Below are 17260 nucleotides of genomic sequence, written 5' to 3' on the forward strand. Positions count from 1 at the left end.
TTGGACTAATGTCACCTGTCAAATTAGTTGAAAGTTATTTTTTCCAATGAGGTACTTATTGAAATAAATCACTAACTAAAAATAAGTATGTGATTGGTTTAGGTATATCTGGGAAATCTTTCCTTCATCCAAATAATTAAAAAAAATTTTCTTACCCTAAACCTGTAGAATTTGTGCTTTTGAAAGTAATTTGAGGCAATAATATTTTATTTGCTTTTGCCTTTTTTTCCATTTGCCTCCAGCTTGGAGAAGAAAGTAAAGGATATTGTACATAAAGCTTTTTGGGATTGCTTGAGTGTCCAGTTATGTGAAGACCCCCCAACTTATGACCGGGCCATCAAGCTTGTTGGTGAGATCAAAGAGGTGAGGCGAAGAGCAAGTTGTGGTGCTTTCCTCGTATGTTAGGAGTACGTACTCATCCTGTGTTACTGTGCCAGAAGGCGTTAAAGAAATTGAAGGATCGGGATTCTAAATTGCTTGCCGAAATGTGGATTTAGGGTATTTTTGGCTTACTGGTCTTTAAAAATTTTCAAAGAAGCTGTGATAACCTGAGGGCATTACTCTTCTAAATGAAAAGAAGGTTCATATTTTTGAAAACAGAATTATTTAAAGAAAACAAGTTATTTTATAAAATACAGATAATTTATAAAATTTTTAATTGATATGAACACCTTCAATAAATAATGACCATAAAAGCGATTCAGTCTTTGGGACAGAGAAGGCATTAAGTGAAAGGTAGAACTGTTTTTGCAATACCTTTAGCAACAGTTTTCCAAAGAAGTAATGTGTCTGTGGAAATTGCCATCTGTTGTTAGCTCACAGGCACACACTAATTAATGTGGGTTTTTTTTTTTTTCACTTCTAACAGTTTTTTCTTCCTGCATCCAGTTGATTGCTACCTAGAGCTTAAATGGAAGCTTAAATAGCTAGTCTAAATGATTTGTAAACATGTTTTTCTGTCCGTTTGTTGAATAAGAGGTTAAAATGTATGCACCATTACAATAGCAGTTGGTAAGCCCTTATAGGAATAATTGTAAATTCCTTTACATATAATCAAAAATGGCTTCTGACTAGGAAGCTTTGATTAAACTTGGCTGTGCTCTCTTGTAGACGCTCTTATCTTTCTTGCTGCCTGGTCACACTAGACTGAGAAACCAGATAACAGAAGTCTTGGATCTGGATCTGATAAAGCAGGAGGCAGAGAATGGGGCCTTGGACATTTCCAAGCTGGCAGAATTCATTATTGGCATGATGGGGACACTGTGCGCACCTGTTCGAGATGAGGAAGTGAAGAAACTAAAGGACATTAAGGAAATAGTGCCCCTTTTCAGGTATGGGCACTGTGTTAATCACCTTCAGGGCACCTAAAATACAGAGCCTATTTTCAGAGTTAGACTTCCTCAAGTGTAGGTATTCATGCATTTAAAAAAAAAAAAATTAAAAAGCAAATATTTTGCTGTGCTCACTTCGGCAGCACATACACTAAAATTGTAACCATGCAGAGATTAGCGTGGCCCCTGTGCAAGGATGACTTGCAAGTTCGTGAAACGTTCTGTATTTTTTAAAAATAGTGATTATAATAAGAAAAGGAGGAAGGGATGGAATGAAGGGAGGGAAGAGAAAGGGAAGGCTGAAAGGAAGGAAGGAAGGAAGGAAGGGGAAAAAGACAGTGAACTTGAGACTCTGGGTGAGGTTATAGTCTGTATATTCTTTAACTGGTTGAAGGCAGGTCAAGGTAAAGACTGATAATTAGCATATGTTTTAAAAATGTTAAAATTCAAATCTGTTTTTTACTAAAATCAATATAAATCCAATGAAACAAAAAGGCATGAGATATTTTTTAAAAAGCAAACATTTTATAAACTATAGAAAAGGAGAAAGAAGGAAAAATTTCACCCGTAATTTTACCACACAAAGGCACAGTCACTACTGTCATATTGATATATAAATTTTTTTGGTTTTTTTGCCTCAGCATTTTATTTTGAAAAATTACAAACATACAGAAAAGTTGTGAAAACAATACAATCAACACTCATATAACCCTTACACAGATCCACCAGTTTTTAACATTTAGTCAGTTTGCTTTATCTTTTTATATATACACTGAGTATGTGCACATTGAGTATGTACGTATGTATGTATATTTTTTCCCCTGAACCTTCTGATGGTTAATGTCAGATATTACGACATTTCACCCGTAACTATTTCAGCAACTACTTCCTAAGAATGTGGATATTCTCCCACATAATCAAAATACAACCAGGACATTCAAGAAATTTAACATTAATGTAATCCTATTAACTAACGTTTAGTCCATGTTAACTTCCTTTAGTCTTTTGCATGTTTATTTTTAAATGTATACAGTTGTGATCAAATTTATATAATTTATATGCTAATATGGGCAAAGGATTGACATGATGCTGCCTGAGAATTTGACTTTTGGTTAACTGCTTTACTGTTTCCCTGTAAACAGATGAAGGTGTTATGTATCAAAATACTACTAGGTAACATTACTTATGGGGAAAATGACCTCTAACTGGTAAATTGCATCTAGACAGAAAGAAATGATAATGAACTATAAATATTCGATGGCACATCATACTTGATACTTCCTTGAGTGGGGAAACTTTTATAACTGGGCATGCCCCCCATAGAGACCCTAGAAGGCATGCCGTGGAGTTATTACGAGCTTTTAAGTCAGGGTGCTCCCACATTTCTGAGCTGTCTGTTCGTGACTGATATTGTAACTCTTCTTGAAGAGGAGTGCTTGGTGCCACCCTGTTGGCACGCTGTGTGAATAGATGGTGCCAAACCTGTGGCTTATTGTCTTGTGAGTCTGACTGTTCAGCTGAACCAAAGAAGACCTCCCGGTGGGCACTGCAAGCCTGACTTTTTTTTGTTAACATTACACCCTAATTATTTCACTTATTTTTTCATTGAAAGTATCATTGAGATAATTATATATTCACATGGAGTTGTAAGAAATAATACAGTACACTTTATCCAGCTTCTCCCAGTGGTGACATCGCAAAACTATCAGAACCAGGGTGTTGACACTGATACAGTCCACTGATCTCATTTAGATTTCCTGTATACACATGTATATGTTTATTTATAGTAACTTTTATACAATTTTATCACCTAAGTTGGAATATCCACCACCACACTCAAGATACTGAACAGTTCCAGCACCACAAGGATCTCTTGCATTGCCCTTTTATAACCAACTTACATTACGTTACTTTTTTAAACTCTCCATAAGCATTTTCAGTGGCTGCAATATATTCATTCACATAGATACGATTAACTGTTTCTCTGTTAAGATGGACAATTAGATTATGTATAGTTATTTAGTATTTAACCCTGCAGTGAACATCTCTGAACAAAAATTTTTTCTTTATTTTAGGTTATTTCCTAAAGATAGGTTCTTAAAATGGGATTACTGTGTCAGAGGATGTGAACAGTTTTAAGATTCATTGCATGGTACCAAGTTGCTTTCCAAAAGTTTTATAAGTAAAAAAAGTTTAATCTCTAGCCTTCTTGATATCATTATGCTGTCAATATTCATTACGTAGAAAAATGCCCTTCACTGTCAGGTTCCCTCTCTCCTATTAACTAACGTTTAATAGGAGAGAGCATGTTGAAAAGACTGCCTAAATATAGTTATTGATTTGTTCATTCATTCAACAAGCTCTTACTGAGCACCTCTTATGTGCTAGGCACGGTGCTAGACATTAGAAATAATATAGTCAGTAAGAGCTCAAAATCAGCTAAGTTAAATGAGGAATTCCTTGGAAGAGAGTCCTCTGGGGAAATAGCTGGTAGCAAACTCAACCTAACTCAGATTCCTACTGGAAAGAGAAGGGACTGGGGAAACTGGTAACCTGGGAGTATACACCCTATCTGAAGGAGGCCACAGTGGCCGCTTAGTGCCAGCCAATTGTAGTTGTGGTGGAGTTTGGGCCCGGGTTGCCAGATTTTTTGATTTTTCAAGAAAAGCTAGAAATCCTGGCTTTTAAAAACACTGTGAGCATAAAACATGATTGTGGGTTACTTCCAGTCAGTGGTCTGCCACTTGGCAGTCTCCAGTAGTCTCTGGTTTCCTGTAGGTGGATTTAGGGGACTGTTGGGAATGCTCAAAGGAGAGGCAGAACACCCTCCAGAAAGTGGGCTGCCCCACGCATTTGGGAGAGGGACAGAGTGGCAGGGTGAGGGGCCCTGAGTTGTTCCTCAGAGTGTATATCCTTTCCCATACATATCACCTTATGTGTGGGTGAGTTTATTCTGTCATACGATGTTCAGTCAGTCCCAAAGGGCATCAGGGGACTGGGAGGACATTTGATCCTGTTCTTACCTGTATAGGACCACACCTAAACCTGCACCTTGGGTTCTTATCCACTTTCTGCAAGTAGGTCGCTTAGCAGCTCCTGACCTCTGGTAAGAGTGCTGCTGGTATGTGACAGGCGTGGTATGGAAGGCATCCTTGGCATTGCATCAGGTCTGCCCATTGGTTACATTCAGAGTGTGAGCTAGCAATTATGCCATGAGAGCTAGAGCATAAAACCTGCTGTGAACATACTAACCTGTGTGAGCGTGGAGAACAGGTGGTGAACTCTCTGCTCTTAACCTCGGGTCTGGGGCCCCGTCCTTCCTCTGCAGCCAAGAGGGCTGACCCAGAGCCAAAGAAAGAGCTCTGGGCCTGACAGGCAGTGGGGGAAGTGACGTTTGCCTAGGGGCAAGGGTGGGGACAGAGAGCAACTTAAAAATTTGCAGTCCTTTCTTCTAAATTTGTTTTTTTTAATCTGCGTTCTCATGGCTTCTCCAACTTTTCTTGCCACCCTTTCTGAGATGAAAAAACTGTCTCAAATCAGCTAATTTCATATTTTTTTTTACAGCAGTGTTTACTTTACAAGTGCCCAGTGATAAATCCTTTTATCTCTTTCAGGGCAATTTTTTCCGTGTTGGACCTAATGAAAGTGGATATGGCAAACTTTGCTGTCAGTAGCATTAGGCCACATCTCATGCAGCAGTCAGTTGAATATGAAAGGAAGCAGTTTCAAGAGTTTTTGGAGAAGCATCCAAGTATGTTTAATGTTTTGTGGTGCCTGTTCGTTGTCTGTGCTTTTTCATTTTAGTGGCTGTAGCTTGCCGCATAATGATATTTTCAAAACAAAATGAGAATTTAGTATGAGAGTGAAACTGTGCACCTCAGATTGGGACTTGAACCCACGTGCTGGGACTCAAACCCAGCCAAAACCCACGGTCTTCCAACTGAGATCACACACTTGGTTTCAGGACTTAATGAAGCTCAGGTTCGTGATATCTCATCGAAGAAAGAATTCAGTGAGAGACAAAGTGATGGGTAAGAAGTGGATTTATTTAGAGAGAAACACACTCCACAGACAGAGTGTGAGCCATTTCAGATGGTGAGAAAGGCACCAGGCTATGGGGTTGTCAGTTTTTATAGAGGTGGGTAATTTATAGGCTAATGAGTGGGAGGAGTAGTCCTGCTATTTCAGGAAGGGGTGGTGATTTCCAGGAATTGGGCCACCGCCCACTTTTTGATCCTTATGGTGGGCCTGGGAACTGTCATGGCGCCTGTGGGTGTATCATTTCGCTTGCTGATGTGTTACAGTGAGCCTATACTGAGGCTCCAGGTCTAGTGGAAATTGACTTGTCCGCCATCTTGGACCCATTTAGTTCTAATCAGTTTATGTCATGTCTTCGGGCGATATCATTCTTTCAAAGGTTGTGCCCTGCCCCCTTCCCTCCTGTTTCAGGAGTAGTCTAATTTGAAGACGGAAAAGGACAAGATGTTAGGCCCTGAAAACTTAGTTGACAAGCAAGAGAACTGTAAGTAGGAGAGGAGAACAGAAATTTAAAAAAACAAAGAAGCCCTAAATTAAATGGGTTTTTATGAAAACACCAGTTTGAGGTGAATTGTATACTTGGCCTTGGTTTTAAGAACATGATGAACTTCTTAGGACTATTTAGCTCACTTTTCTCCTCTCTATGAGGTACGTCAAGAAATTTCACTTCGCTTCTCTTCTATATGCATAAATCTGGTTTCGTACCCAGAAAAAGTCTCATTTTTATGAACCTCTCAGATGACCGCAGGAAACAGATAAATTAAAATCCAAACTATGTTTCATTTCTAGGGTGCTTTTTTGGTCTCTGCACTGGCAGCTGATGTTCTAAGTGAACTGCAGTCTTCAGTTCCAATTTATTACGAGTTCCATTTAGCCTCTAAGTTTGCGGGTCACAAGATGAAAATGGCAGTCTCTGGATAGATTGTGTTGCCTGACCAGGATCAGGTCAACAGTTGCTCATCCAGCTCCAGGCAGAGAAGTTGGAACTGGTCCTGAGGGCCAGGAGGAGTCAAGAAAGGGCAGAGTTGAAGGAGCAGTACTAGAAGATTGGTTAGTGTTTACTGTGTACTAGGCTTGTGCCAAGGGTGTACCTGTGTTGCCATAGGTGACCTCACAGTAAGCCTACGAGGTAGGCAGTGTTTTTTAAACCAATTTTACAGATGTGGTAATAGATTTTGAGAGGTTTTTAAAAAAATTTTGGCTGTGCCAGGCGGCGTGCGGGATCTTAGTTCCCTGACCAGGGATCGAACCTGTGCCCCCTGCATTGGGAGCTCAGAGTCTTAACCACTGGACCGCCAGGGAAGTCCCCAGATTTTGAGAGATTTTTGATCAGAATTGATGACCACACAGCTCACCTGTTCGTTGTCTGTGCTTTTTCATTTTAGTGGCTGTAGCTTGCCGCATAATGATATTTTCAAAACAAAATGAGAATTTAGTATGAGAGTGAAACTGTGCACCTCAGATTGGGACTTGAACCCACGTGCTGGGACTCAAACCCAGCCAAAACCCACGGTCTTCCAACTGAGATCACACACTTGGTTTCAGGACTTAATGAAGCTCAGGTTCGTGATATCTCATCGAAGAAAGAATTCAGTGAGAGACAAAGTGATGGGTAAGAAGTGGATTTATTTAGAGAGAAACACACTCCACAGACAGAGTGTGAGCCATTTCAGATGGTGAGAAAGGCACCAGGCTATGGGGTTGTCAGTTTTTATAGAGGTGGGTAATTTATAGGCTAATGAGTGGGAGGAGTAGTCCTGCTATTTCAGGAAGGGGTGGTGATTTCCAGGAATTGGGCCACCGCCCACTTTTTGATCCTTATGGTGGGCCTGGGAACTGTCATGGCGCCTGTGGGTGTATCATTTCGCTTGCTGATGTGTTACAGTGAGCCTATACTGAGGCTCCAGGTCTAGTGGAAATTGACTTGTCCGCCATCTTGGACCCATTTAGTTCTAATCAGTTTATGTCATGTCTTCGGGCGATATCATTCTTTCAAAGGTTGTGCCCTGCCCCCTTCCCTCCTGTTTCAGGAGTAGTCTAATTTGAAGACGGAAAAGGACAAGATGTTAGGCCCTGAAAACTTAGTTGACAAGCAAGAGAACTGTAAGTAGGAGAGGAGAACAGAAATTTAAAAAAACAAAGAAGCCCTAAATTAAATGGGTTTTTATGAAAACACCAGTTTGAGGTGAATTGTATACTTGGCCTTGGTTTTAAGAACATGATGAACTTCTTAGGACTATTTAGCTCACTTTTCTCCTCTCTATGAGGTACGTCAAGAAATTTCACTTCGCTTCTCTTCTATATGCATAAATCTGGTTTCGTACCCAGAAAAAGTCTCATTTTTATGAACCTCTCAGATGACCGCAGGAAACAGATAAATTAAAATCCAAACTATGTTTCATTTCTAGGGTGCTTTTTTGGTCTCTGCACTGGCAGCTGATGTTCTAAGTGAACTGCAGTCTTCAGTTCCAATTTATTACGAGTTCCATTTAGCCTCTAAGTTTGCGGGTCACAAGATGAAAATGGCAGTCTCTGGATAGATTGTGTTGCCTGACCAGGATCAGGTCAACAGTTGCTCATCCAGCTCCAGGCAGAGAAGTTGGAACTGGTCCTGAGGGCCAGGAGGAGTCAAGAAAGGGCAGAGTTGAAGGAGCAGTACTAGAAGATTGGTTAGTGTTTACTGTGTACTAGGCTTGTGCCAAGGGTGTACCTGTGTTGCCATAGGTGACCTCACAGTAAGCCTACGAGGTAGGCAGTGTTTTTTAAACCAATTTTACAGATGTGGTAATAGATTTTGAGAGGTTTTTAAAAAAATTTTGGCTGTGCCAGGCGGCGTGCGGGATCTTAGTTCCCTGACCAGGGATCGAACCTGTGCCCCCTGCATTGGGAGCTCAGAGTCTTAACCACTGGACCGCCAGGGAAGTCCCCAGATTTTGAGAGATTTTTGATCAGAATTGATGACCACACAGCTCCCTTTCTCAACCGGTATTTTACTGCCCCTCAGGAGAAACCAGGGTTGCAGTTTACAGGCTGAAGAGCCTTTGTATGAGGGCCAGGTGCGGACAGCCGGGGCCCAGGCGCTGAGCCGGTCCGAGTCTAGTGCTTATCACTCACAGCATGAAAGCCGAGGTTTTCCAGGGCTGATTGCCTACAGAATGCTGTCTGCAGAGGCGAAAGGGAGAGTGAAGCTCGGAACCAAGAGCTCGGTGTGATCAGCATGTGGGCAGAACCAGAGGAGTGTCCTGTTGCAGCAGTGAAGAGTGGACTCCACCCATGCCCTCGGCTGCCCATTTTGTTTTAAGGTGGCCTCCACTGGCCGGGCTGCAGCCTATTCCAGGTCTTGTCAGAGGGGTGTTTGCTCATACAATGTGGACAAAAACCTCATCTTCTCTCTCTTGTGTCCCTCAGAGTCCCTGGTGCATTATTCAGCTTAGAAAAGTAGGGGAAGCATGCTGGTGGATGAAAAACAACTGAGGTTCCCCCCACCCGCCCCGCAGTGCTCCAAACACTGCACAGTATGTGTCAAATACGTGACAGAACTTACCCCCACCCCTACCCCAGCAAGGCTGAAAGTAAACCAGATTGATACAAGACTAAGATCTAGACAAGGACAAGCCTCATCTTCAGTGTGGAGAGTACTTTACACTGGGAAACTCTAGTCAGTGTCTCATCCCATCTGTCTCTGGGCAAGAATTTTTGCATCTCACTGAGCTGGAGCTATCAGAGCTTCCAGCCACGTATCATGCAGGAGTGGCCAGGGTGGGAGAGAAGAAAGTGGAGGTCTTCTGAACATCCAAGGTGGCATTTATATCCACTGTTGTGCTTCGTCCTCACAGCAGCCTGTGAGGTGGTGGTGGACATTTCTTTGTATTAAGAATCTTGACAGTCAGACAATGGCGTATCTAAGAACACTCAACTGGTAACTGGCAATCTTGTGATGTGAACCGAGGTCTATTTGATTCCAAAGTCTGTACTCTATACTTTTACCACAGTTCCAGGATGATCTTCCCTAAAGTAATTCTGGGAAGAATCCGTCCAGAGCGTTCCAGTAATGTTCAAAGCCTTGCTTTTCACAGATTCCCTGGACTTTGTCACCCAGTGGCTGGAAGAAGCCGCAGATGACCTTATGAATCAGAAGTATAGAAATGCCCTGCCGGCTGTGGGAGAGGCCTCTGGCTCTGGGGACAGTCCCGGGCCAGATCCTGTTGCTGTCCAGAATTATGCGTACCTGAAGCTTCTGAAGTGGGACCATCTCCACAGACCTTTCCCTGAAGTAGGTGCTCCAGAGCAGTCTGACTGCTCATTTCTTTTTTGTGCTGCTGAACTTTAAAAAAAATAATGGTTATAATTCACATACCAGAAAAATCTCCCTTATAAGTTGTATAATTCACTGGTATTTAGTACATTCACAGAGTTACGCTTCCATTACCACTGTTTAATTTCAGAACATTTCTGTCACCCAGAAAGAAGCCGTGTACCCATTAGCAGTCACAACCCTCCCCCCACCCCTTGGCAACCATTAATCTTCTTTATGTCTCTATGGATCTGGCCTATTCTGGACTTTTCGTTTAAACGGAATCAGGCAATGTTGGCCATTTGTGTCTGGCTTCTTAGCATAAAGTCCATCCGTGTTGTAGCATAAATCAGTACTTCATTCTTTTAAAGTTTTTTTTATTGTGTTAAAATATACACAACATAAAATGTACCATTTTTAAGTGTACAGTTTAGTGGCACTAAGTACATTCACATGACTTTGCAGCCATCACAGCCACCCATTCTTGGAACAAATTGGAACCCAGTACCCTTTAAACACTAACTCCTCATTCCTCCCTCCCCCGGTTCCTCTGTGTTCTTGAATCTGACTACTTTAGCTACCTCATATGAGTGAAATCACACAGTATTTGTCCTTTTGTGACTTGCTTATTTCACTTAGTATAATATCTTCGAGGTTCATCCACAATGTTGTTTGTGGCAGCATTTCTTTTCAAGGCTGAAAAATATTCCATTGTATGGCTATACCCCATTTTGCTTCATTCATTCATCAGTTGATGGACAACTGATGGGCAACTTTTGGGCTATTGTGAATTGTGCTGCTCTGAATATTTGTGTACAAGTTTTTGTGTGGCCATGTGTTCTCAGTTCTCTTGAGTATGTACCTAGGATTAGAATTGCTGGGTCACGTGGTGACTCTTAAGTTTAACATTCTGAGGAACTGCCAGACTATTTTCCAAAGCACTTACCTCATTTTACAGTCCCACCAGCAGTGTATGGGGCTTCTAATTTGTGCTGCTGAGCTTCTGTCCTGTTTTTACTCATCTTGATGAAAACCCAAACAGTGACGGTGCTTTTCAGTTTTATCTAAAGAAACTTCTTCCCCTTCCATGCAGGGCAATATATATTTTTTAAAATTTATTTATTTATTTTTGGCTGCATTGTGTCTTTGTTGCTGCGCACGGGCTTTCTCTAGCTGTGGCTCGTGGGGTGTAGGCACGCGGGCTTCAGTAGTTGTGGTGCACGGGCTTCGTTGCTCTGCAGCATGTGGGATCTTCCCGGACCAGGGCTTGAACCCATGTCCCCTGCATTGGCAGGCGGATTCCTAACCACTGCGACACCAGGGAAGCCCAGAGCAATATTTTTTTTCTTTGTATGTTTTTCGCAGTAAGTGCTTCTAACTGCAGGAGTCCTTTAAAGACATGACTAACAGGGGAGTCCCCCAGCAAATAGCTGGTTTGGCGTCTAGACTCCCCCTCTTTTTTGAGGGCACTCGCGCTTCTTATTTCTAGCCTCATATCCTGCTACTTCTCGAAGTTTCTTTCTCAGTTCCTTATTTTTCTTTTTAAGATGTTGTGAGCCTAAAGTTTCACCTCTTGCCTTGTGAGTTCCCTGTTTTGTGCCAGAGCAGGCTCTCAAGGGGATATTGAAGTTGGGGTGGGGAGCTTCCTTCCTGCAGAGTGACATGCTCTCTGCTCTCTCCTGCAGACTTTTCTCTCAAAAGATAGCCGTGGGGAAAATGGTGTTTTCACTGGGGACAGATGTCTCCTCTCAGAATTGATCCTTGGAAATCCTTTGCGTCCTAAACCCAAGTACGGCATACTGCTAGGAGGCCGCAAAGCAAGGGTGCTGCCCTGTAACAAAGTGAAGTCAAAAAAGAGACTGGTAAAGCCTCTCTGTTTAACAATAGAGGAGTCTCAGCCTTCAATGATGGTTTTACTTCTTAGGGAGAATTCTGGGCTAAGACTCCACATTGTTAATGTCTAGATTTGGTGTGTCAGTTTCTTATAGCAAGACTGGTCCTTAAAGTTTATTTGATTCATCTGTAAAAACTCAGATCAGAAGTCATATCTCCTCAGCCTTTCCACTTCCCTTTACCTCACCCCACACAGAGGACTTTGGCCTGGCAGCACCCAGGCCTGTCAATAACACGGGGACGCCGTCATGGAAATTCACTCACTGACTACTTTCCAGGTATTATCTGTCATTCCTGCTTTTTCTACTTATCGTTCATTTTTCTCTTTCTTTATTCACTTCCCAGTTCTTGAGAGCCTCCTTTGTGCTGGATACTGAGGGGGATACTGAGGTGAATAAGTGTATTTCTCCCCTCCTTCCCTCCTGTGTCCTGGATAGGGTGGCTGGTTGTCTGGTTTACCCAGGACTGGGAATGGGTGTGGGGAGGGGAAGTGTTCACAGGACCTGGGAGTTTCAGTTTTAAACCAGGCCACTCCTGGAAAAACTGGGATGAGTTGGCCCCCTGTGTACCTCATTACTCTGTCCCATCTAATGATGTAATTCCTATTTATTGAGTGCTGGCTCTGCCAGCCACTTTATTATTATCTTTCTTTTTTTAATACATTTATTTATTTATTTTTGGCTGCATTGGGTCTTCACTGCTGTGCGTGCGCTTTCTCTAGTTGCAGTGAGCAGGGGCTACTCTTCGTTGAGGTGCGCGGGCTTCTCACTGCGGTGGCTTCTCTTGTTGCAGAGCACGGGCTCTAGGCACGTGGGCTTCGGTAGATGCTGCACGTGGGCTCAGTAGTTGTGGCTTGTGGGCTTAGTTGCTCTGCGGCCTGAGGGATCTTCCTGGACCAGGGATCGAACCCGTGTCCCCGGCATTGGCAGGCAGATCCTCAACCACTGCGCCACCAGGGAAGTCCCAGCCACTTTATATACATGGTCTCTTTTCATCTTTCTTTCTTTCTTTCTTTTCAATTTTTATTGGAATATAATTGATTTACAGTGTTGTGTTACTTTCTGCTGTACAGCAAAGTGAATCAGTTATACATATATCCACTCTTTTTTAGATTCTTTTCCCATATAGGTCATTACAGAGTATTGAGTAGCATTCCCTGTGCTATACAGTAGGTCCTTAATAGTTATCTATTTTATATATAGTAGAGTGTATATTGTCAATCCCAGTCTCCCAACTTATCCCTCTCCCCTTTTTTCGTCTTTAAAACAGCACTGTGAAGGAGGAATCCCCATTTTGCCTAGGGCTCAGAGTTGAAGAAACCCACATGAGGTTGTGCTGCTATTAAATGATGAAGTCTGGATTTATACCCAGTCTGGCTTACGTTATACTGCAGCCTTCCTAAGGGAGAGGGGCACTGCGGTGGAAGAATTCACACCTGACTCCCTTATGGCCGGCTCTGAAAGGACTAGAAAATCCTCAGGGGAACTTCAGAGGCCTCCGTATGGGCTGCGGCCCCACTGCCCTCTGCCGGTGACAGCCCAGACCTGCAGCTCAGGATGATTTCTGTTTTATTCATTGCAGACAGTTTTGATGGACCATTCTCGCTTCCAAGAGTTCCAGCTCCAGCTGGAGCAGCTGACCGTCCTGGGGGCTGTGTTGCTGGTCACGTTCAGCATGGCAGCCCCAGGAATTTCCAGCCGGGCCGACTTTGCTGAGAAACTCAAGATGATCGTGAAGATTCTGCTCACAGATATGCATCTACCGTAAGTGACGGAGAGCTCTGGCGACCAGGGCCTTCAGCAGACGGTGGGAGGCAGCGGGTGGCGAGGAGCAGACTGGAGCGGGGGTCTGCGGTGTAAGGCAGAATTGGGGCCGCTCGCCAGAGACTGAGGAAACCTGGCACTCCAGCGTTCTTCACCCCCGCAGGATTTACTCAGGGTCACACGGTCAAAGTTAGAGTCCACTCCAGGGCTGATTAGCAAGGCTCTAGGACAGTGGCTTTCAAATGTTTGTGACCCGGACGCATAGTAAGAAAGTCATCTTCCGTGGTGACAGTGCATACTTGGACACACATGTAACTGCAATAAAAACTTCACAAAGTGAAACTTACCCAACTGTGCTTAATACTTCCTGATATTTCTATTCTATTCTTGTCCCATTAAAAAGAAAAAAAATACTGGTTGCTACCCAGTGAATTGCTTTCATAATCAACTAATAGTTTGGTCAACACAGCCCTAGGGAAAGGTCAAATAAGAAACAAGCTGCGTTCCTCCAGAGTGTGTGAATGTGACTAGAGTTTTCCGCCCTTTGTGGAAAACACTTCTCATAGACGTTTTGTGCTGAGTGTAAATGGATTATCTATCAACCAGCACCAGTCCACGCTTGTGTGAGGGCACCTGCTTCTGCAGGGAAATCAGATTAGGTGATTTATGTGGTTCCCAGCATATAGAACATTTTTGAATGTTTCTAAGTAAACCTGTATCTGACAAGGTCCACCTCAGAGGATTCTTCAAGTGGGATGTCCCCAAACCTTCTCCTCCTCCTTACAAAGTGGAGGAATTGGCTGCTGAGTTTGCACACAGCTTGCCTGTGTTCAGTGCGCTGAGGGGCGTGTCCACGAGTTGTGGCCTGGGGCTCAACAGTCTTGACTCAGGCCTGCAGGGTGTTTGCTGAGGCGAGGCCCGGCCTGAGGCCCTTGCACAGGTGTAGCCCTGGGCCGTCACCTAGGTCCCCCTCCGGTAAAACTGCTCTGTCAAAGCTACTGAGGAGGAGGGCCTGTCCGTGCTTCCTTGGGAGGCCGGCCCTGCCTTGTCTACCCTGGCCCCAGCAGCAAGTCCTGGGGCTCTCACATTTGCTCACACTCATTCTACTGTACACAGCCTCTAGATCCAGGACAAAGGCAATTGCCTTCTCAGACAACACCCACCAGCACAAGGGCTCTCCACAGAGACTCCAGGGGAGCCCAGGAGCCCCAGGAAATCGAAGTGTGAATTTTAACTTTTAGATTTCAGTTTTATTTGTTCTTTGAAAGTCGTTAATACACTGTGTTTCAAAAGCTAAAGGGACAAAGTGGTATCCAATGAAAAGTTTCTCTCCCACTCCGTTCCGCGGCTGCCACATTTCTGGTCTCTGGTGTGTTGCTCCAGAGGTGTCCAAGGTAGTCCTAAGTCAGTTCCAGGGTTATTTCACCACACAGATGCTAGCAAGAAGTTAGCTTTTAGATTGTTAGACCAGGCATAACCTCAGCCCTCCCCGTGCCACTGTTCTTTCAGGCAGAGAGAGACGGGTAGAGAGACAAAGTCCCCTGAGTTGGATGGACGCAGTCTGAGGGGCTCGGGGCAGGGAAGAGGCACAGTTTTCCCTTTGAACCCATCAGTCTGTGAATTGGTCGCTGTGACTCTCCCCAAACGGGGGCTGGGCGGGGGTGGGGGTGGGATGTGCACTTTGTTGATGGGCCCTTTCTTCACTGGTTTCTCCTTCCCTTCTCTGCTCAAGCTCCTTCCATCTGGAGGATGCCCTGACTACCGTTGGGGAGAAAGTCTGCCTGGAGGTGAGCAGCTGCCTTTCCCTGTGCGGGTTCAGCCCCCTCACCACGGACAAGGAGGCCGTGCTCAAGGGCCAGATCCAGGCCATGGCCAGTCCTGACAACCCCATCCGCAGGATCGTGGGTACGTTTGGGCGAAGGCGGGACCAGGGATATGCCTGCGATGGGCTGGCAGACAGGCCCCTCTGCGGGCATCTAGAAGGGTTTGATGGATTACGAGTGCCAGTGAGTGAAGAGAGAGTGATTATTCATCATAGCGCAATTAAGGCGACCCGAAGCTTTGGCCGAGTGACTAGGCAGCCATCACTGTCCTGAGGGCTCTGGCTTTGGAATCACCGGTCTTGGTTCAGAACCCTGCTCCATCCAGCACTGTGAGGTGGTGGGAAACAGTATACTGGTGTCTGCCCCTGGCCCCTGGCACAGAGCTCCTGAAACTCTGGTAGTTTCCTCAGTGACAAGAGCGCTAGGAGCATCTTTTGTTCTAGTGTTTGGTCTCTGACCTTGGCTCCTGACCCGGAACTCCTACCTCCTTTGGAATTTCCTGGGTGCTGGGAGTGTCTTGCGTTCTGAGTAGGTGACTCTTGATGGGCTCCTGGGTGGGGGCCAGTCACCCGAAAGACCAAGCCATGATTAGAAGCTTGGAACTTTCAGCCCCGCCCTCCATCCTCCAGAGAGAGGAGAGGGGCTAGAAATGCCTACGTGATGAAACCTTCACAGAAGTCCCAAAAGTACAAGGTTTGGAGAGCTTCTGGGTTGCTGAACACATCCGTGTAGTGGACGGGTGGTGCACCCCAGCTCCGCGGGAACAGAAGCTCTTGCCCTCTGGACTCTCCCCGACCTCAGCGTATGGATGGCTTCTTCCGACTCTTCATTTGTATCCTTTATCAGATCCTTTATTATATAATAAACTGGTAAACCTAAGTAAGTGTTTCCCTGAGTTCTGTGAGCTATTCTAGCAAATCATCAAAATCCAAGGGAGAGGACATCATGGCAACCTCTGATTTGCAGTCAAGTCAGAAGTTGTGGATGACCTGCGGGCCTCCTCCTTGTGATCGGCTTCTGAAGTCGGGGGCAATCTTGTGGACCTGAGCCCTTAACTTGTGGGATCTGAGACTATCTGCACGTAGTGTCAGAACTGAGTAAAATTGCAGGACGCCCAGCTGGGGTCACAGAGAATTGCTTGGCGTGGGGACACTTCTCCCCCGGATCTGGAGTCAGAAGCGTTTTGAATGTGGTAGTGGCGCGAGGGTAAGGGAAAAGTATAGCTGTAGTACAAGGCTAGGACGGGTTTTCTTTACAAGCACTTACTGTGTAGCCTGAGCAAGTGACGTGATACTTGAGTTTCATCATCTCTAAAAGGGGGTAATACCAGCACCTGCAGGGTTGCTGAGAGGACTGCAGGTGGTAAGATATGTAAGGTGCTTACTGCAGAACCTGGCAGCATAGGGAGGACTCACTAATGAGTCGCAGTTATTAAAAATATTACTCCGGACTTCCCTGGCGGTCCAGTGGTTAAGACTCTGCACTTCCAGTGCAGGGGGCATATATATATATATATATATTACTCTGCTATGTGAGCTGTGACTTTCCATCATCACTGGTTGATTCTGTTCACTACATCTAATATTTAATTTTTACATCTAATATTTAATTTTAAAAATTATTGTCATTTAGTTAATGGTAAAGTCCTTCCTTAACTTCTTTACGAACTCATATAGATGTTCATCTTATAAATAATGAAAAGTTAGCAGGCTTCAGGCAAAAGCAGAATGATCTGTGGTTATCAGATTCGAGGTTGGAGTAGAGGCTGAACCAGTGACGTGGGTGTGCTTCTAATACCAAGCCTTTTTAAAATTTCATCCCAGGCCCGCATTAGTCACAGTTTCGTCTGCAGGTCCCTCAGGAGGAGCCTCCTGATGCTGCAGGGCCCTCGGACTGTCGAGGTCATTGTTGTCAACTGGGGTGGGGATGCGGGGAGGTGCTGTGAAGAGACCACTGGCTACTAAGCTGCTGCCTTAGTCCTGTCATCTAGGTTGTTTAGTCACAGCCAGTTAAGTGTGTTACTGGACTCCAAAGGATGTAAGTCAGTTGGCACCTGAGAAGGTTCCCTAGGGCATGAGGTGGGTGTGAAGTTTGAAAACGCTTATTTAATATAAATGC

The 17260-nt window shown here is 44.4% G+C and overlaps 1 protein-coding gene and 1 non-coding gene across 7 annotated transcripts in view; both read left to right on the top strand.

Annotated features, from left to right (window-relative positions):
• TCP11L1 (t-complex 11 like 1) overlaps positions 1-17260 on the top strand; it is a 34839-nt gene that overhangs the window by 12739 nt on the left and 4840 nt on the right. For 4 of the 6 annotated variants that reach the window (XR_003004118.1, XM_024752569.1, XM_024752568.1 and 1 more), the window contains 6 exons: positions 243-363; positions 1111-1331; positions 4946-5082; positions 9446-9642; positions 13138-13319; positions 15052-15224. Coding sequence is in view for 5 of the 6 variants with exons in the window: in XM_024752569.1 (XP_024608337.1) it covers positions 243-363; positions 1111-1331; positions 4946-5082; positions 9446-9642; positions 13138-13319; positions 15052-15224 (1031 nt within the window). In the remaining variant the exon portion in view is untranslated. Of the gene's footprint in view, positions 1-242; positions 364-1110; positions 1332-4945; positions 5083-9445; positions 9643-13137; positions 13320-15051; positions 15225-15817; positions 16343-17260 lie in introns of those variants that run through there. The other 2 variants (XM_024752570.1, XM_024752566.1) reach the window with 1 other exon arrangement.
• Positions 1459-1562, top strand: LOC112404597 (U6 spliceosomal RNA). The gene has a single exon (XR_003004130.1). It is a non-coding gene; the product is annotated as a U6 spliceosomal RNA (small nuclear RNA).

Source organism: Neophocaena asiaeorientalis, unplaced genomic scaffold, assembly GCF_003031525.2.
Source record: "Neophocaena asiaeorientalis asiaeorientalis breed wild unplaced genomic scaffold, Neophocaena_asiaeorientalis_V1.1 scaffold196, whole genome shotgun sequence".
NCBI lineage: Eukaryota > Metazoa > Chordata > Mammalia > Artiodactyla > Phocoenidae > Neophocaena > Neophocaena asiaeorientalis.